This window comes from Ictidomys tridecemlineatus, chromosome 8, assembly GCF_052094955.1.
Source record: "Ictidomys tridecemlineatus isolate mIctTri1 chromosome 8, mIctTri1.hap1, whole genome shotgun sequence".
In the NCBI taxonomy this organism is placed as follows: domain Eukaryota; kingdom Metazoa; phylum Chordata; class Mammalia; order Rodentia; family Sciuridae; genus Ictidomys; species Ictidomys tridecemlineatus.
The window spans coordinates 87,752,510-87,772,607 of NC_135484.1; the positions used below are offsets into that span (position 1 = coordinate 87,752,510).

Here is a 20,098-nt window from a genome sequence, read left to right on the forward strand (position 1 = left end):
TAAACAGTTTTCTACTGTGTTGTAACTTTTTACATTTCCACAGGAAAGTATGAGAATGTTGGCTGTTTTGTTTCTTGTTAATTCTTGGTACTGTCAGTTAATTTTAACCATTTTAGTAAGTCTGTATTATCTAATTATGGGTTTTTATGCTTTTCTGATAATTAATGGTAATGAACACCTTCTTAAGTATTTATTGGCCATTGTATGTATCTTCTATTGTGAAGCATCGTTTTAAGTCTTTACTTTTAAAAATGGATTTTCTTTTTTTTGTTTTGTTTTTGGATGAAGGTGCGTATTTATTGGTATGCAAGGTGCTTCATAACATAGTCATAAGCCAAAGAATCATATTTCAGGACAGCAGCTACTATATGACAAAAAGAGTTGCTTTTTAACTATAAGAATTTGTTTTATCCCTGTCATGTTAATTGAATATGATGGTAACTTATGCAATTAGAAGATAATTGTGTTTTATAAATGGCCTCCAGATAAATAAGATAGTGTGAGCAATTATTGAGATCATATTTAAAACTTCTATAACTCCTGCAGTTCTTCCTTCCAATGGAATAAGTAAATTGAGATTTTATCATGTATTAGTAACAAATGCTTTCTATTTTTTTCTTTTTATTGTGGCAAATTAAGCACAACAAAAATGTGTAGTCAACCATTTTATGTATATACTTCAGTGGTGTGAAATACATTTATAATGTTGTTCAGCCATCAACACCACATTTTTATAAATATTTTTATCTTGTAGAACTGAAACTCTATACCCATAAAAACAGTAACTCTCCATTCTTTTCTTCCCCTCAACTTCTGACAAGTACCATTCTGTTTTCTGGCTTTATAATTTTGACCTAAGTATCTCATATAAGTGTAACCATATAGTATTTGTCTTTTTGTGATTGGATTATTTTACTGAGCATAAAGTTTTCAAAGTTCATCTGTGCTGTAGTTTGTGTTACAGTTTCCTTGCTTTTTAAGGTTGAATAATATTCCTTTTATGTGTATGCTACATTTTGCTTCTCTGTTTATCCATAAAAGGATGCTTAATTTTCCAAAGGTATTGTGAATAATGCAGCTATGAACATGGTTATATAGGAAAATCTGAAACCCTGTTTTTTGTTCTTTTGGCTTTATACTCAGAAGTGGAATTGCTGGATCATGCAGTAACTCCTCCCCCCCCCGCCTTTTTTTTTTTTTTTAAAGAAAACATTATACTGTTTGCCATTTTATGTTCCCACCAATACTACACAAGTGTTCCAGTTTCTCTGCACAGTTGCCAACATTTGTTATTTTATATTTTTAATAGTAGCCATCCTAATAGATGTGAAATGATGACAAATTTTTTTTTAACAAAGGAATACAATATTTACCATTCTGTAATTGGTTAATATAATTATACTGGTACTATTGTTTTTCATGAACTTTATATGCAAGGAAATGTTAATACCTAGACTTCTAAAAAACAACTTTTTTACACTTATTATATCCCAAAGAAGTTGTTTTGGTTGTATTTCTTGTCTTTATGTGTGGTATTGAACCCAGGGTTGCTTTACCACTGGGCTTACATCCCCGACCCATTTTTTTATTTGTTTTAAAATTTGAAACAGGGTCTTGCTAAGTTGCCCATGCTGGCCTCAAATTCACAATCCTTCTACCTCAAATTCTAGTCACTGGAATTACAGTGTTGTGCCACCACACCTGACATTTATGCTGGTTTTAATATTAAACAATATATCTTTCATTATTCCAGTTTTTAACTTAGATCACTATTGAATTAATTTGATTAGTGTCTATAAAAGTATCTCAAATCTAACATTTTAAGGTAGAAAAATAGTAATTATTGTCAGTTAACTTTGAATCTAATTTTACTGTTGTACTGCTTTTCTTCTTGTTTTGTGTAAGGTCAATTTTATAATACTGCATATTTTAAACTTAGCATGGGGAAATTATTTATTTCAAAAGGACAGCAATATTTATAGCTGTTGTTTTAACTTGCCAGAGTGGCAAATGTTGGGTCCCTGTGATCAATTTTAAGTTGGAATGAATGCAAAAATTTGTTTAAATGAGATAGTTTACAGGAAGTTCGTAGCACTGTGGTTAGCACATAGCAAGAGCTCAGTGGTTACCTACCATATTTGTTGTTGGTACAATTATTTTAATTTTTTGTTATAAATTGTCCCATAGTTAACTTGAATTATAATATATTATTCTAATAGTGGTATTGATTTCTTGAGATGGAGGACAGCAAAGGCTACTTGAAAATCACATGTACAAAGTTATGAATACAGGAAATCAGATAGGGAAGTAAATTTTGGTAAGTTGATATATATATACATGCAGACATATAGTTAGATAACTGAATGTGTATGTATTAAGTAGAACTCAGTTTATTATTTGTTTCCACAGCTTTATATTCTGTTATATTGTTCTGTGTGTTCTTCTGGATTCCTTTTGTCTACTTCTACTATGAAGAAAAGGATGATGATGATACTAGTAAATGTACTGTAAGTTATCTCTACTTTAGAGGTCTAATTTTAGTTAAAAAAATATTTTCTTGTTTTACAAAGATGATATGACTCCATTTTAGTTTATTCTAGATCAGTGTTGTCTAGTAGAAATATAATATTAATCCCACGTGAAATTTGAAATTTTCTAGTAGCGACATTAAAATAAATAAAAAGAAAATTAATTTTAATTAAACATGGTAGTTAATGTTTCCCTTATTATAATTTCAAAGTAGTCAAATTATATTATTAATAAGATACTAAATTTTTTTTCACACCAAGTCTTTGAAATTTAGATTACAGCAATTTAACCAGCCACATTGTTCAGTAGCCACATAATGGCTTGTGTCTGTTGTTTTACACAGAGAAATTCGAAAGTAAACTTTCCTGTGAAAATTGTGTAGTAAATATTTTAGGCTTTGTGTCTTCACTATTCAACTCTGTCATTATAGTGTTAAGTATCCAGAGACGATACTTAATGAACATTTTGTGATGCATTAAAAAAGGAGTCAGGACATGGTTTGCTGACCCTTGTTCTGGGTTATAAGGAAGGAACACTTGCAGGTAGTTCAGACTAAATGACACTGAAAACAGAAACCTGATAAATATAGCACCCAGATGTTTCTAAAAGAGCAGACTAGTATCACTTAAGTATTAGCACAAAATCCCTAGCTATAAATATAATTGTGAGATGCCTTAAAAATATATTGATGATGCTGGGTGCGTTAGTGCATGCCTGTAATCCCAGTAGCTCAGGAGGCTGAGGCAGGAGGATTGCAAGTTCAAAGCCAGCCTCAGCAAAAACAAGGTACTAAGCAACTCGGCCGCTGTCTCTAAATAAAAATACAAAATAAGGCTGGAGATATGGCTCAGAGGTTGAGTGCTTCTGAGTTCAATCCCTGGTACCACCCCCACACACCCACCCACACACATTGATGTTGTATAACCAACTTAGTTCCATCTCTAGATTGCATGGATGGTTTAGAATAAAAAATCTACTATTATGTATTAGTTAATAGGTCAAGGAAGAAATTGTATTTTGAAAGGAATTTATCAAAATAAAACACTTTTTTAAAATTTAAGGCAGGGAAAACAGTATAATAGGAATAAATACCGAGTTACAGAAATTTGTTTTGTACTTTGTTTTATTTAAACACAAAAATATATTAACTCAAAAACCAGCATCATGCTTAATCATGCTTAAAACCTTAATAGCATTTAGTGTTAAGATTGGGAGCAAGTAAATCAACATGTTATTTATATTTTGCATGGACTGAGGATTAAACTCATGGTTGCACATGCTACGTGAGCATTCTACCACTGAGCCAAACCCCAGCCTATAAATCAACATTTTAAATGACTTCTAGAGTTACAAAGAATGTGGCATATTAGATGTTTATTTAAAGAGAGTCAAATGATTATTTGCAGATACTATATAACTTCATATTTAAAATGTGTGTAAGGTAAAGTGGCTAGTTACAAATTAAATAAATCTCAGTGAGATAAATGTTGTCATTTTCCCCAACCTTTGTTTGATCATTTTTCTTTAAATGTTAAGTCTTTTACCCAACTGGCAAAATTTTATATTGTTGATTCTAAATGCATATTTGACTTGAAAGTATAATTATACTGTTGCAAAAAATTTTTATGTAACAGCTTACTAAATGATATATTTTCCCCCCCGGCATCTAGCAAATTAAAACAGCACTCAAATACACTTTGGGATTTGCTGTGATTTGTGCACTTCTTCTTTTAGTTGGGTAAGTCTTAATTTTTTTATCCTGACAATGGAAATATAATTAGTTGAATAATAATAACAAAATGTTCATTCAGAGAAATCTAGGAAAGCAAAACAAAATGTGAAGAAAGAACAAATCACCATTTATACCACCACTGAACAACATAGCCCAAATCAACATTTTTCTCTGTATTGTGCCACATACACATATTTAATGCTTAGATGATTGCAGGGTGCCTGTCCCCACCTTGCATGCACCCTCCATGTTTCAGTTTTCCAAAAATGTGATTATATTTTATTCATTTCTTGATAATCTATTTGTTACACTATAGTGGGTACCTATTTAGGAAAGTAAGTGTGGGTCCATCAATTTTGTCGATATTGCAGTCCTTTCTTAGTAAAGCAGTTTTTTTGAATGATCTTCTAAGGTATGACTATGTAGACATTTATGATGTTTGCAGTTTCTTTTTATTATAAACAACACTGTGGTAAAAATCCTTGTCTCTACATCTTTATAGATTTGACCCAACAGTCAAATCTTTGTCAATAAGTTCCTTCTTTCGTGGTTCTTCCTTAAGCTTCATACTAATATCAATATATTTTACATGTTTGTTTAGACATTTAAAATTTGTTCTTGTTAATGGCACACATTTATCTTTGTTAAAATAGGTCTAGATTCTTTTTTTATGTTAGAGATACATTAAGTGCTAATAAGCCTTTAAAATTTTATAATTTGGTGTTACAAATTTCAATAATTAACTTTCAATAAATAAAAATTTCATTTATTAAAGGTAATTTGTGCTGAGAATGAAATTGGTCTGTAACTTTTTATAGCTCCAGGAGTTGTAGGAATGCAAGTGTTTTATAGTCTAGTCATGTTTCCAATTCCCTTTGCCTGCCTTTATGTGTCATGAAAAAGAGAACTTATTGAATGGATATTTTTTTAACGGTTTTGCTATTTATTTTAGCTACCAAATATACCTTTTAAAATCTTTTTTGGCTTTTAAAGAAAGCCAGCTCTATTTAATGTTAGTTCGCTTTGATAATGTGGAAGTCCCTTGTCTGTAAACTTAAATTATCTAGAACAGGGATCAGCAAACTCTTCATGAGGTATAGATGATAAGCATTTTGGGTTTGCAGTCTGTTTGATCTGTGTGGCTTAACTGTGCTCTCGTAACTCTGAAGTAATCATAGACAATACATAAACACAAGGTCTTCCAATAAAACTCTATTTATATAAACACAGGCAGCCAGTAGTTTGGAAATTCCTGACTTAGAACGTGACTGAAAGCCATCAATAAAAATACACATCTTTATAGCAGCCAGAGTAAAAGAGTAGTAAAAAAAGACTAGTAGTGTTTTGGTTACCCAGTGTAGTATTCTTTTCATTACCATATTTGAATGAGCATACATTTAGGTAAAGTGACTGATTAAATTCCTTGAAATTTCCTTGAAGGGGACATGCTATTGTTTCTTTGAATTGGTGTTTATTTGTTTATTTTAGCTGGTAAATTTGAGATAATTTTATTACAAAGATATAGCCTAGATATACTATTCCTATAGCTCATACACTTTTGGAGCACTTGTGTAATGGACGCTGTGCTAAGTAGTAGGGCCAAAAACAAAGTCCTGGTCTCTATTCTCAAGGTTTACCCTGGGAAAACATGCAAATAAATTATTTAAATTATACTGTTTAAGTACTCCGATAATATATATACCAGGTATAATGATGGAGGAACAAGTTCTTATTCTACCTTGTAAACTTGGAAGACCTAAGAGGAAGTAATACTTCAATTGAGATTTGAAGGAGTGTAAATTGGTTGGAGTGTTTGAAGAATGGCATAAAAAGTATGATATGAAGGGAAATATTGGGGAATGATATTGAACAGATTATATATGTGCATGTATGACTATAACAATGAATCCCACTATTTTGTATAATTATAGTGCACCAATAAAAACATGTAAAAAAAGTTTTTTAAAAAATATGATGTGAATTTAATTCTTCTAAGAAAAAAAACACACACATCCCCAAACAAAACATAAAGTATGATGTGATGTTCCAAGTATTCCTGTGAACCAGTGGCAGGACATGACATTAGCCAGGTAGGTAGGCTATGAATCTAATATGTAATGTTTAAGAAATTTTGATTTTTATCCTGCCTAATCAGTTGAAAGACAATGAAGATGTACATGTTTGTTTATGTGACTGTAAGAAAGTAAATATGTGTGACCTTGCTTTAAAATTTAAGATACTGTAAAGGGGTTATTTGGAGGTCGGACTGGAGAAATGATACATTAAATGGTAGGTAGGCAGATTAACTACCTGGCCATTGTAATAATTCAGGTGAGAGATGAGGATCAGAGCTAGTATAGTTACAAAGAAAGCAGAAACAGATAAGCCATTTGGAAGATAAATATGACTTGACTTGGTGATTGAATGTAGGAGGTAAAATTCTCATTTTCAGTTCTGCTGAAATTCATCATTTCAATTTCATTAGCCTTTTCTTTGTTTTTTTTTTCCTGAAGAAATAATCTGTATTAAGCTAATTCAGTGAGTCAGATTGGGTGTAAAATATTTTTAGTAAGCAATTTTTCATTTTTATTATTTTCAATGACATAAGGAGAAATTATAATCTTACTAGGTTTCAAGTTCTTATTTTGATCTAGTTTTGTGTCTTCAGAAACTGATATGCGTTTTATTTACTTTTTGAGAAGAATTGAGATTAAGAAATTATCTTTGCTTCCCCTGCATAAAATCCTACTATAACTCTTGATTACTGTGGTGTCATCACCACTTAGTAAATACATGATAATCTTATTAACTACTTCTTCCCTCCTTAAAACAGGTGTGTCTGTATTACATCTTCATTTGACTTCAGTTGCCTTTTTTTTTTTTTTTTTTTTTTTGTCATGCTGGGGATTGAACCCAGGGCCTTGTGCATGCGAGGCAAGCACTCTACCAACTGAGATATATCCCCAGCCCTCAATTGCCTTTTTATCCATTAGTAAATATTCCTTTTTCTTTATAGATCTTGTATGCAGGGCTGATATTTGGCTAATGAGCAGTAGTTTGTTCTTCCTGATGGTTAAAAGGTTGAAATGCTTCCCTACCAGTTAGCTGCTGTCCTATATTCCTGAGTCTAGTTACTTCACTCTAACCCCACTTAAAGGATAAAGCTTGATTTGTGAAGGTCCTCTAGAATTACGGCCAGCATCTGTGCTCATTGCATAGTGTCTTTGCCTACCAGTTGTTAAATGCTATGAATATTATTGATCAGAATTTACATCTATTTAGTTGTAATCATTTTGAATTCTCCTTATGGATGTTTCTCTTAATGTACAATGAGAATAGTTTTGGTTTGTTTCTTAGGTTATAAAATCTAGTGTTAAGGTAATTGAAAAATCTGTTTCAAATTTGTGCCTTGGTTTCTGCCTAAAATAATAACTGGTGCTCAAATGTTAATTCTCTGAAGGATTTTTTTTAAGTAAGTATTTTCCTGAAGTCATTCTGAAAATTTTTTGGACCATATAATTTTTTTAAAAGATTGCTTGATCATATGAGGTTTCTTCTACTCTTCATTAAAGACTTGAACTGCTGAATAGCCTTGCTCAGGAGTGTGAACACGAAAGTGTGTTTGCTAGTAGGATTACTTTATTTTTTTCCTACCACTGTACAATACCTTTGATTACCTAAAATTGCATATTCAGACTGAACTTTCTGATTATGAATGCTAGTTTTAGATATTTGCGAGATTTTTATTTTAATAATGTTTTAGATGATGTTTTATACAATGTAATTTTTTTCCCACATTCACACATTGGTTATTTCCAACCAACAAATTTCAAACATACTTTCCGGGATATTTAGAAAAAACTGTCTATATAGAAGTATATAAGTGGTTTTTCTTGCTTAGTTTGTATTTCTGTTAATGAAATATTAATACCAAATAAGTTAACATTATAGACATATAGAATGTAAAAGTTATTTAAAAGTTTGTTCTATCTCAGTACAATTATTCCTCTCTTTATTTGATTTTATAACTGGGCAACAAATAATGAACTGCTTTTACATTTATTTTTTGCTCTATATATTTGAGTGGTCACTTTTTTCCCCCTTAAAGTGGTGAGGTTTAAGTCTCAAAGATTAAGACAAGTGTAATAAACCACAGTCAACATGAATAGCTAGAAATTTAAATAACACCCTAATATGTTCTTCTTATTCATCTTTTTATAGAATTGTTAGTAGTTCCAAAGAATAAAGGTTTTTAAAATTAAAAGTAAAATTTTAGAATAATGACATTGTTCTACTTAAAATTTTAATCAGAACAAGATACCTTTATATATTCGTAAACTCATCCAGTATTTTCTTTTTTATAAAAGTGGATAGAATTTACATCTTGCTTATAATTAAAACTGGGCTAAGAAGAAGGAAGAATTAGAGTCACTTTTTACCTTACTGTTTGAATTTCAACATATACTATCTAAGGGATACCCAGCCCTTTAATCTCTTGATTACCTTTTGGTTCATGATCTGGGCTCTATAATAAAGTGACCATTTATTTATTTTATCTTCCATTTTTCTCAGTCTAAGCTCTTAGAACAATTCCTAGGACACTAGCTCTCTCTGTTATTTCAATGATTCCCCCTTATCTGTGGACCGAAAAATAAACAGAAACTGATTTTGTTATTTTTATTAAGCACAATATTGAAAGATATAAAGAAAAGAGAGCAAAATGAAACCCCCAATCCCACAATGTTAAATTTACTATTTATTATGATGTATTTCTTGTCTATTATTTTCAATGCATATAAATATACTGAATTAATTGCATGCCTATAGTTTGTTCTACTAATTTAATGCAGAAGATCTTCAACTTTTTTTGTGCGATGCACTATTTTGTCCATCTTAAATTTATAGGACTTTAAAAAATATTTCATGGGGCTGGAGTTGTGGCTCAGTGGTAGAGTGCTTGTGTGAGTCACTGGGTTCAATTCTCAGTACTGCATATAAATAAATGAATAAAATAAAGATCCATCAACACTAAAAATATTTTTAAAAAAATTTTATTTATTATTTGTTTTATTTTACTCACCTTTATGAAAGTATAATTGAAAAATAAGCCAAAATAGTTTTAAGTATAAAAATAAAATATATGGGGTTACAAAGGAAGGTAATTTTACTGAATACTGTAATAAAGTTATTAAAACAAATTATGGTAAAATATATACATAGATAAGAAAATTCTCATACCTCTGTATAAATGGTGCAGATTTATTAGTTATTCAAGGGAAAAGTTGATATTTGTTTCAAAAAACTACTAAAATTGAGTTTCAGACCATTTCTTTTATTCAACATTTTTATTTTTAAAGCAATTTAATAGTTATTTTCTGTTTTAGTGCTTTTGTTCCATTGAATGTTCCCCATAATAAAAATTCTACAGAGTGGGAAAAAGTGAAGTTCCTATTTGAAGAACTTGGAAGTAGTCGTAAGTATTCTTTTTATTTTCTTTTTTTCTTCTACTTTTTAAAATCTACCCATTGTAATTTATATATCCTGATCCTTAGGACTTTTCTTTGACAAGTAGCCCATTCTTACATTTTCTATTCTCTCACAGTGAAGCTGCTGAGAAAGAAATCAGGAAAACAATTGCATTTTTAAGAAATCAAGAAAACAATTGCATTCTCTCTAGCCTCAACAAACAAACAAACAATCCTGGGGGTAAATCTAGCTAAAGAGGTAAAGACCTCTGCAGTGAAAATAATTGAACAATTAAGAAAGAAAATGAAGTCTATGATGCAAACCTGTTATCCCACCTGCTTGGGAGGCTAAGGCCATAAGATCATGAATTCAAAGCCAGCCTCAGCAAAAGTAAGGCACTAAGCAACTCATTCAGACCCTGTCTCTAAATAAAATACAAAATAGGGCTGGGGATATGGCTCAGGGGCTGAATATCCATGAGTTCAATCTCTAATACCAAGAACAAAAAAAAAAAAAAAAAATTAAGAAGACTTTAGAAAGTGGAAAGATCTCCCATGGTCTTGGATAGGCAGACTTAATATTGTCAAAATGGCCATACTACCAAAAGTATTCAATCCCTATCAAATACTGATGATAGAAAACAGAACAGAGGGGCTGGGGATGTGGCTCAAGCAGTAACGCCCTCTCCTGGCATGCGTGGGGTGCTGGGTTCCATCCTCAGCACCACATAAAATAAAAAGATGTTGTGTCCACCAAAAACTGAAAAACAAATATTAAAAAATTCTCTCTCTCTCTCTCTCTCTTCTCTTTCTCTCACTTAAAAAAAAAAAAAGAAAAGAAAAAACAGAACAGAGAACTAAAAAAAAAAAAAAAAAGTCCTAAAATTCACATGGAAGAATAAAAGATCCAGAATAGCAAAAGTAGTACTAAGCAATAAGAGTGACCTCATCTCAATTTATACTACAGTGGTATAGTAACAAAAACATCATGGTAAGGGCACCAAAACAGACAAGAGGACCAGTGGAATATAGATTGGAAGACCCAGAGACATTTGATCCTTAACAAAGATACCAAAAACATATGTTGTAGAAAAGATAGTGTTTTTAACAAATGGTGCTGGGAAAACTGGGTATTCAAATGTAGGAGAAAGAAACTAGATTGCTGTCTCTCACCCTGCACAAAAATCAACTCAGAGTGGATTAAAGACCTAGGAATTGGATCAGAAACACTGAAACTGATAAAAGAATATATAGGGTCATACTCCAACATATCAGCAGGTACCAATTTCCTTAATAAGACTGCTAAAGATCAAGAAATAAAATCAAGAATCAGTATGCGGGATGATATCAAATTAAAAAGCTTCTGTACAGCAAAGGAATCAAATAAGAAAATGAAGAGAGTGCTTACAGAAAGGAAAAAAAATCTTTGATAGGTTACTATTCCAACAAGGAATTAATATTCAGAAAATATTAAGAAGTCAAAAAGTAACACCAAAAAATCAAATTAAAATGTGCATATAAACTAAACAGAAATTTCTTAAAAAAAGAAATGCAAATGGCCAACAAATATATGAAAAAAATGTTCCAACAGTATTAGCAATGCAAATTAAAAGTGCACTGAGATTTCATCTCACTCCAGATAAAATGGCAATCATCAGGAAAAGAAATAACAGTAAGTTCTGGTGAGGATGTGGTGAAAAAGATACACTCATACACTGTTAGTAAGACTATAAATTAATCCAACTTTGGAAAGCATTGTGGTGATTCTTCCAAGGATTAGGTATGGAACCACCATATGACCCAGCTATCCTACTCTTTTTTGTTTATCCAGAAGAACTGAAATCATACTAATAGTTTACAAGCAATTCATAGCAATATTTTAGCAGTAAAATTCCTGAAAGTTTCTATGTGATCTTTTTTTTTGGAGGGGGAAGGTTAACAGAGATTGAAATCAGGGGCAGCACCATACCACTGAGCCACATCCCCAGCCCTACTTTGTCATTTATATAGAGATAGGGTCTCACTGAGTTGCTAAGCACCTTACTTTTGCTGAGGCTGGCTTTGAATTCATGATCCTCCTGCCTCAGATGCTGGGTTACAGGTGTGCGCCACCGTGCTCGGCTTTCTATATAATCTTCAACTCACTTAAAATAATATAGAATAATTTTTAAAGAGCACTAAATTATTATTTGAAATGAAGTAATCTTTTATGTTGGTTATAAATTACTGAGACTTCATATACTTTAAGCAATGTTTTATCATAAATTTATCTCAACAAAACATTTTGGCATTACTTTTTCAGAAGTTCTAAAATGAATCCATGCAACTTAGTTTTTTAAAGGAAAAAAATAAGTTCAAGTGGTTAGGTTAAGGAAGTTGCTTAGTAGTTAAAAATAGCTTTGCCATTACAAAGTCATATAGATAAAAATGTGTATAATATTACTCAATATTTCATGTGCTTTTGGACATAGCTACTTTATTTTCTTTAATTAATTAATTAATTACATCAAATTAAAAAGCTTCTGCACAGCAAAGAAAACAAAAAAATGAAGAGCAAGCTTACAGAAAGGAAGAAAATCTTTGATAGGCTATTATTCCAATAGGGAATTAATATCCAGAAAATATTAAGAAGTCAAAAAGTAACCAAAAAATTAAATAGAAGATGTGCATATGAACTAAACAGATATTTCTTAAAAAAGAAGAAATACAGGGCTGGGATTGTAGCTCAGTGGTAGAGTGCTGGCCTAGCATGCATGAGGCACTGGGTTCGATCTTCAGCACCACATAAATGTAAAATAAAGGTATTGTGTCCACCTAAAACTAAAAAATAAATATTTAAAAAACAAAGAAATACAAATAGCCAACATATATGAAAAAAGTTCTAAAAGTCTTAGCAATGCAAATTAAAAGTGCACTGAGATTTCACGTCACTCCAGATAGAATGGCAATTAATTAATTAATTATAATTAGGTATCTTGGACAGCAGAATGCATTTTGATTCATTGTACACAAATGTAGCACAACCTTTCATTTCTCTATACAGGATGTAGCATCACATTATATGTGCAGTTATACATGTACCTAGGGTAATGATGTCCATCTCATTACACCATCTTTCTTGCACCATACCACACCCCACCCTCCCCTTTACCCAAAGTTCCTCCATTTTTCTCATGCCCCGCGCCCTGTGGATCAGCATCCACTTATCAGAGAAAACATTCAGACTTTGGTTTGGGGAGATTGATTTACTTCATGATATTCTCCAGTTCCATCCATTTACCTGAAAATGCCATAATTTTATTTTCTTTTAATGGTGAGTAATATTCTATTGTGTATATATACCATAGTTTCTTTATCCATTCATCCATTGAAGGGCATCGAGATTGCTTCCACAGATTAGCTATTATGAATTGAGCTGCTATAAACATTGTTATGGCTGCATCACTATAGTGTGTTGATTTTAAGTCCTAGGAGTGGGGGATAGCTGGATCAAATGGTGGTTCCATTCCAAGTTTTCCAAGGAATCTCCTTACTGCTTTCCATATTGGCTGTACCAATTTGCAGTCCCAACAGTAATATATCAGTGTACCTTTTTTTCCCCACATTCTCGCCAACACTTATTGTTGTTTGTCTTCATAATAGCTGCCATTCTGACTGGAGTGAGATGATATCTTAGAGTAGTTTTGATTTGCATTTCTCTAATTACTAGAGATGGTGAACAATATTTTTATTTTCTATGAAATGTAGAATACTTATTTTTATAGATACTATACTGAAAAATTTGTTTACTTTTGTGAGTATTCTTTCTATTAGGTACCATATATTCTTTGGTTAGTATTTCTTGTTTTTTTCCAGATACAATATTAAAATAATGATTAAATTGTGACTTGTTAGCTACACTATAACTTCTTAAATGTCTTGCTTTCCACTTAAAGATTTTTCTTGTAAATTGTAGTCCATTAATGTCATTCTGAAACCAGCAAGAATAAGGATAGCAGGACTGGCATCTACTAATAATGAATTGTTAAGGATTTATGCACCTTGATCCTTTTTCTCAGAAATAGTTTCTTTTCTTGCAGTTAACTCCTTCAGGTTTTTTACTTCTTCTGCCTAAATATTATTTCATAAATTATACTAGTACTTGAGTATTGATATAACTTGAATTAGTGATTAGACATACAATATTGTTCTGATTTTTGTAATCTCATTCTCTTTAGTCTCAATTTTTTTCCTCAAATTTAAATACCATGTTCTAAATTATATTTAATTTTAGGTCTGCCATCTTTTTAGGTTCAAAATAGTCACCCAGCTATTCTTAATTTTTAGTTTTGTTGTCCCTTACCACACCTCCTTATTTTTTTAGGCATCAACTTTATGCTTAAAACTTTATGACATAAACTTTAGACCTCTTTCTTTAGCCATTTTAACTTTTAAAAACTATACCTGTAGAGAAATGCATATGGCTTATACATACATGTATATAATCAGTGTAACTGATTGCAATCAAGATATAGAACATGTCCATCATTACAGAGGTTTCTTCAGTGTGCCTATTTAGTGTCATCTCTGATAAGAAATACCACTGTTATAATTTCACCTACTATGTATTAGTTTTTTTTTAAAAGAGAGAGTGAGAGAAGAGAGAGAGAGAGAGAATTTTTAATATTTATTTCTTAGTTCTCGGCAGACACAACATCTTTTGTTGGTATGTGGTGCTGAGGATCGAACCCGGGCCGCACGCATGCCAGACGAGCGCGCTACCACCTGAGCCACATTCCCAGCCCCTATGTATTAGTTTTTCTTTTTTCTTTTTTTAATATTATAAGTGGAATTATACATTATGCTTCTTCTTTTGTATGTCTGACTTATTTCACATAGTAATGATTTAAATTTGTGTAAGTAGTTGGTTCTTTGTATCACAGCAGTTAATGCATTTTATGAGTATACTATAACTTCTTTATCGGTAGGATCTCCTTATGTATATGCTCAGATCATAGACCCTATCTTATCAAGAGAATCTATGTTCAATGTCTTTGACAAGTTTATTATCTTTTACCAAAATGGGAATCCTTCTAAATGATTAATTTTGAACTCCTTGGCTCAATTGATTCGCTAATAAGTGAACATAATACTCTATCAATTCTAAGACATATTTTGTTTTCACATTTTTATATCTCTGGTGTTGGTAAATATAAGTTATAGTGCCTTAAAATTACTATCAGCCAGGTGGTAGACCTTAGTGGTATGAACACCTTGTATTGATACTTCTGTTATAAGAAAGTAACAACATCAAAATGACTTTGATTTGATAATAAGTATTTTTAAAAAAAGACTGAAAAAATTTGCCTTGCATAATTTGTGAATTTGTTAATGTTTTCTTTTTATTTTTAATAAAACTGATATTTGACTTTTAAGAAGATTTTATCATTTTATTTATAGATATGGAAATATTGGGAATATGTTAAATTGAAATATTATATTTGACTTTACTGGATCTGTATTTAAAGTAGATTAGTACAAGCCCATTAGAGCCTGTATTAAAGCTAGAAAAATTGTTACATCCTTTAACAATAATCAAATTTTCATAGTATTTCCTTATATATTAGATATATTTATGTGCTACCCCAGCTTCTCACTTGTGGTCTTTTTTTAAAATAAAGTTTTAAGTCCAACTTGTTAACAGTATTACTCTTTTTGTTGTTAAATTTGAATCTATTTTTTTTTTGTTTTTCTGCTAAGTGGGCAAGCTAATCTTTTCAAGTTAAAAAGTGAAGTAAACTCTTTTTAAGATCTTACTTTTAATCTGGCTGTGGTGGCACACACCTGAAATCCCAACTACTCAGAAGACTAAAGCAGGAGGACTATAAGTTCAAGGCCAGTCTAGGTAACTGAGGGAGACCCTGTCCCAAAAATAAAGTGTGAAAAGGTTGGGAATGTAATTCAGTATAATACCTCTGGGCTCAATCCTCTGTATAGGGGGAAATAAAAGATTTTGGGTTTAGGCTATATAGTAAAAACTCAATTAAAAAAAAACCTGGAAATATCAAGATTGAGGAGAGAAGGGAGAGTCAAGGTCAGTGGCTTTCTTATGTATTTTATTTATTAGTGTCTGCCATTGAGAAAGGCCAGGCAGTCTTTTCATTGCCTTTTGAGCATCTAACCATTTTATCAATCTCTTTTTTAGACCCAATAGACCTATAATTAAACAGTAATTTTTCTCTTAATTTTAAGAGATGAAGGAAAAAAATTTTAATTAGTCTGAAAGATCTTTTTAAAATCAGTTTTTGAAGAGGCCTTTAAAAAAAAACCTTTTTCCCATTTGAAATTAGCACTGCAAAGACATGGTAATATATATTTGTTTTATTACATCTGAATGTATAAGAAGTCTAATTTCATATATTTACATTGATTTGCTGAATATAAATGTGTGAGTAGTACATATGTGTGTTTCAACAGTCTTTTTCTCTCCACAGATGGCTTAGCTGCATTGTCATTTTCCATTAGTTCTCTGACCTTGATCGGAATGTTGGCAGCTATAACTTATACAGTAAGTGTAATGGTGTTAATTGAGTTAAAATTAAAGATTCACCCTATAAAACAGCTTTTTTTCAACTTAGTAATCTATTTAACTTAATTTTTTTTTCTTTAATGTTTTAGTTCTTCATTTTTTCTTCATTTTCTTAAGAGGATGATAAAGTTTGAACCACTTGGTCACAATAATTTTATCTGTATTTATAAACTTTAATATTCAGAAACAAATTTTATTATTGTGAACCTTGAAGATGGTTATGTATTTTACAATACTATAACTCTGACCTATAGATCAAGATCTATTACTGATAAACTGTCTTATTTAGGGATGCAGAGCTTTTAAAATAGGCTATTTTACAGCATGATACTTTTCTAGTATAGAAAATCTAATATTATATTATCCAACACTTTATTTTTTGTATTTCTAGAAATGACAAGGTGTGAATTATAAATGATTTCCAAATTTATATACGGACTGCTCTTTGAGTCTTTTGCTCAAATTATAGAGGAAAATTCAATAAGAAGTGCTCCTTTCTTACCTTCCAAAGATGTAGAAGCAGCATTAAAATTATCTTGGACCTTTTTAGATTAATGAACTTTTTGTTTAGAGCATTTTTGGTTCCTACAAAGATGAAAAATACTGTTTATAAATACTTTTGGATATTTTCCCAATATGTCTTCCTTTAGACATAAAGTATAGTATAATAGCAATCTGTGTTACATGCACATTCATATGTCATTTTGTATAATAAAAGAAGTCTAAAAGACATGCATTTTAATATCTTCCCAGTGCTTATATAGGTATTAAGTTTTATTATTTATTAGTACTTTTCTGTTTTTATTTGTTGGTACACAGGAATTTGCCATTTCTTTTAGTGGATGATTATCCTCCCATCTCACTAAATGTATGTAGAGGATGTTAGTTGTCATTTAAGAAGCAGTCACAAGTTAGAGGTTAGACCTGGAACACAAATTGCTATTCTCTGGTTTGTTATGCTGATCTTGGGTTTGTCTTTTACCTTTCCTTGGTCAGTGTTTTATCTATTCCATTGGAATAGGAAATATTTCAAAGGGATTTTTTGAAGGTCAAATGATAGATCCTGTTTATAAAGCACTTTGATGTCTATAGGGAAATTTGATAGCAGTTATGGAAGATTAGCCAGGAAAACCAAATGGAAAAGGAGAAAAACAACATGTAATTATACTGTCAGTAACTATAAGGAACCAAGTATGATCTCATAAGCCTATAATCTAGAGACTTAGGAAACTGAGGCAGGAGTATTTGCAAGTTCGCCGTAGCAAGGCCTTAGCAACTTAGCGAGACCTTGTTTCTAAATAAAATATAAAAATGGGCTGGGGATGTGGATCAGTGGTAAAGCACCCTGGGTTCTATTCCCAGTACCCCGACCAAAGAGGTAAAAAAAACTATTAAGGATCTAGAATTTTATTTTATTTGTAGCCTGCCAAAGTTTTATGGATTGTGATCAAAGATGCAAGACTTCTTTCTGAGTCAGAAACAAAGACTTTTCTTATTCACAGTAATAACACTAGCTTTAGAATTGGAATTTTCTTATTCTGTTTTCCTGAGTCCCAATTCCCACGAGAATTGTGAGTAGAACCATAGGAAACCTGTATATAGTGGGGTGCATTACAAAAGAGGAGCTCTGAGCTTAGGGAAACTAAAGCTTTTGTATGGACAGTAACCATGCCTGCCCCCACCCCTTTTTTTCCCAGAGGAGGATATTATGTCCTATACAGACATTATTGAAAAGGTAGTGCAATGCCTGGTTGCAAAATGTACAACAATTAAAGACCCATTGAGAATTCTTCCAAGGGTCAAGGAATAGATGCTACAAAGAATAATAAGCAGCCTAAGGGATTAGATAATAATAGAGGCTAATGTTACTGTAAAGGTCAGGAGTGCCTTTTCTAACATTTGAACAAAAGACCTAAATAAAATGAAAGCAAGCCATGATAGAAGATTAAGTGCAAAGATCCTGAGGTTTGTACATGTGTGCTGTTAGAGTAGCAACGAGGCAAAGCCCTTGTGGCTGGAGCTCAATTAACAAAGGAAAGAGGAAAAGGTGTAGATTAGATGTTGTGAGAAGTTAAGTAGTCGTAGTATAGACTGTGGTTAGGATTTCAAATTTTATCCGGATTGAGATTAGAAAGCCATTTGAAAATTTTTAATGCAAAATAAAGGGATTTGTCAAACATTTTGTTTTAATTTTTTTTGTAGTTAGATAATAACTTTATTTTATTTTTATGTGGTGCTGAGGATTGAACCCAGCACCTCAAACTTGCTAAGTGAGCACTGTGTCACTGAGCCACAGCCACAGCCCCTCTCAAACATTTTAAAGGTATTAATCTGCTGGCTTTGAATTAAAGAAGCTATCTTAATGGAGAGTAGAAGTGGAAAAAATGATTGAAATTATCAAAACTATTTGAGAGAGAACTTTTCCTGTAGGAACAATATTACTGTAGAGATAAATAGTTTAAACTAATATAATGTTTTGTATTGTTCAAATTAAAACTTTAAAAATTATCATTTAATCAAGTAAACCACATATAATAATCATGCTGAATTAGTTATCTGTCTAAAAGTTTTGGCTTTTCTAGAATACAGAGGGCTGAGCTTAAGGACATTGATAAAACGATCAGAGGACATTATGATGGTACTGAGGCTAAGAACCTGCAAGATAAGGAAGAGTTGCTGACTAAGTAGAAAAGACTGCTTAAAGCCTGATGTTAAGGAAGAGATTGCAATGGAATAGGACAAGATCAGACAACCTAGAAATTATGTTTTGTTGTATGTGGCATAGCAACAGAATCATGTACTTAGTGGAGAGACTTAAATGTGGATCTCAAGTTCTTGGGTTCCTTGACCTATTTTACCTACCAATTTTTATTGTCTTTAAAATAGAATTAATATTTAAGTAATAATATTATTGGGATTTATTAAACAACCCATCATGGATTAGAATCTAAATATTTGGTTTTATTTGGATCAAACTATAGTTTCTACTTCTTTTCTCTCTCAGTGAAAGTCAACCAGATGCTAAAAACAATTTTATCATGATTAGTGAAAATTGTGAATTATTCAAAGATGAGTAAGTCAAAGAGGCATCCGTAATTGAATGATAGTTGGAATTGGTAAGGTGTGGATAGACAGATGAATTTCCTTTAAATAGCACTTCAAGGATGCTCAAAGCTTAGTAAGAGAATGTTTTGCTACTTAAACTTTAGTTATACTTAATTGAAAAACTTATACCAGGGGCTGGGGTTGTGGCTCAGCAGTAGAGTGGTCACTAAGCACATGCAAGGCACTGGGTCCGATCCTCAGCACCACATAAAAAAAATAAATAAATAAAGGTATTGTGTCCAAAAACAACTAAAAATAGTTTTTAAAAACTCATACAAACTTTTATAAATTAATTAATTAATTTATAAATTTATAATTTATAAATAGGTGGTTTTATTATGAATAACTCATTAGTATTACTAATTTTTATATTTATCTGAAGTTCAGATGCAAAGTTATCTCCTAACTTGTTATGGAAAAGCTTGAGAATTGGGCATTTCATATGGCAAGAAAGAGGGTATATAGTATATGTTCATGAGGTACATTTTAACTAATGTACCCAAAGTGGGAAGTTAATACATAGAGTATTTCGGCCCTATATACAAAGACTTACTTAAACCTAAAATCATGTGTGTGATGGAATTTGTTATTTTTTTGCATTGGGACTAGAGAGACTTTTTACGTTATGTTAGTCAAGTATGGATTTCTCAGAGATATATATTATTGTTTAGTTTGGAAGCTACTTGATTATTTAAATTA

General features: G+C 31.4%; 1 protein-coding gene across 4 annotated transcripts in view; it reads left to right on the forward strand.

The window, feature by feature from the left end:
* Positions 1–20,098, forward strand: part of Lmbrd1 (LMBR1 domain containing 1) — a 102,332-nt gene that overhangs the window by 38,746 nt on the left and 43,488 nt on the right. For all 4 annotated transcript variants that reach the window (XM_040282900.2, XM_040282899.2, XM_078019811.1 and 1 more), the window contains 4 exons: positions 2,410–2,507; positions 4,200–4,267; positions 9,646–9,734; positions 16,200–16,273. In XM_040282900.2, coding sequence (XP_040138834.1) covers positions 2,410–2,507; positions 4,200–4,267; positions 9,646–9,734; positions 16,200–16,273 — 329 coding nt within the window. The remainder of the gene's footprint in view (positions 1–2,409; positions 2,508–4,199; positions 4,268–9,645; positions 9,735–16,199; positions 16,274–20,098) is intronic.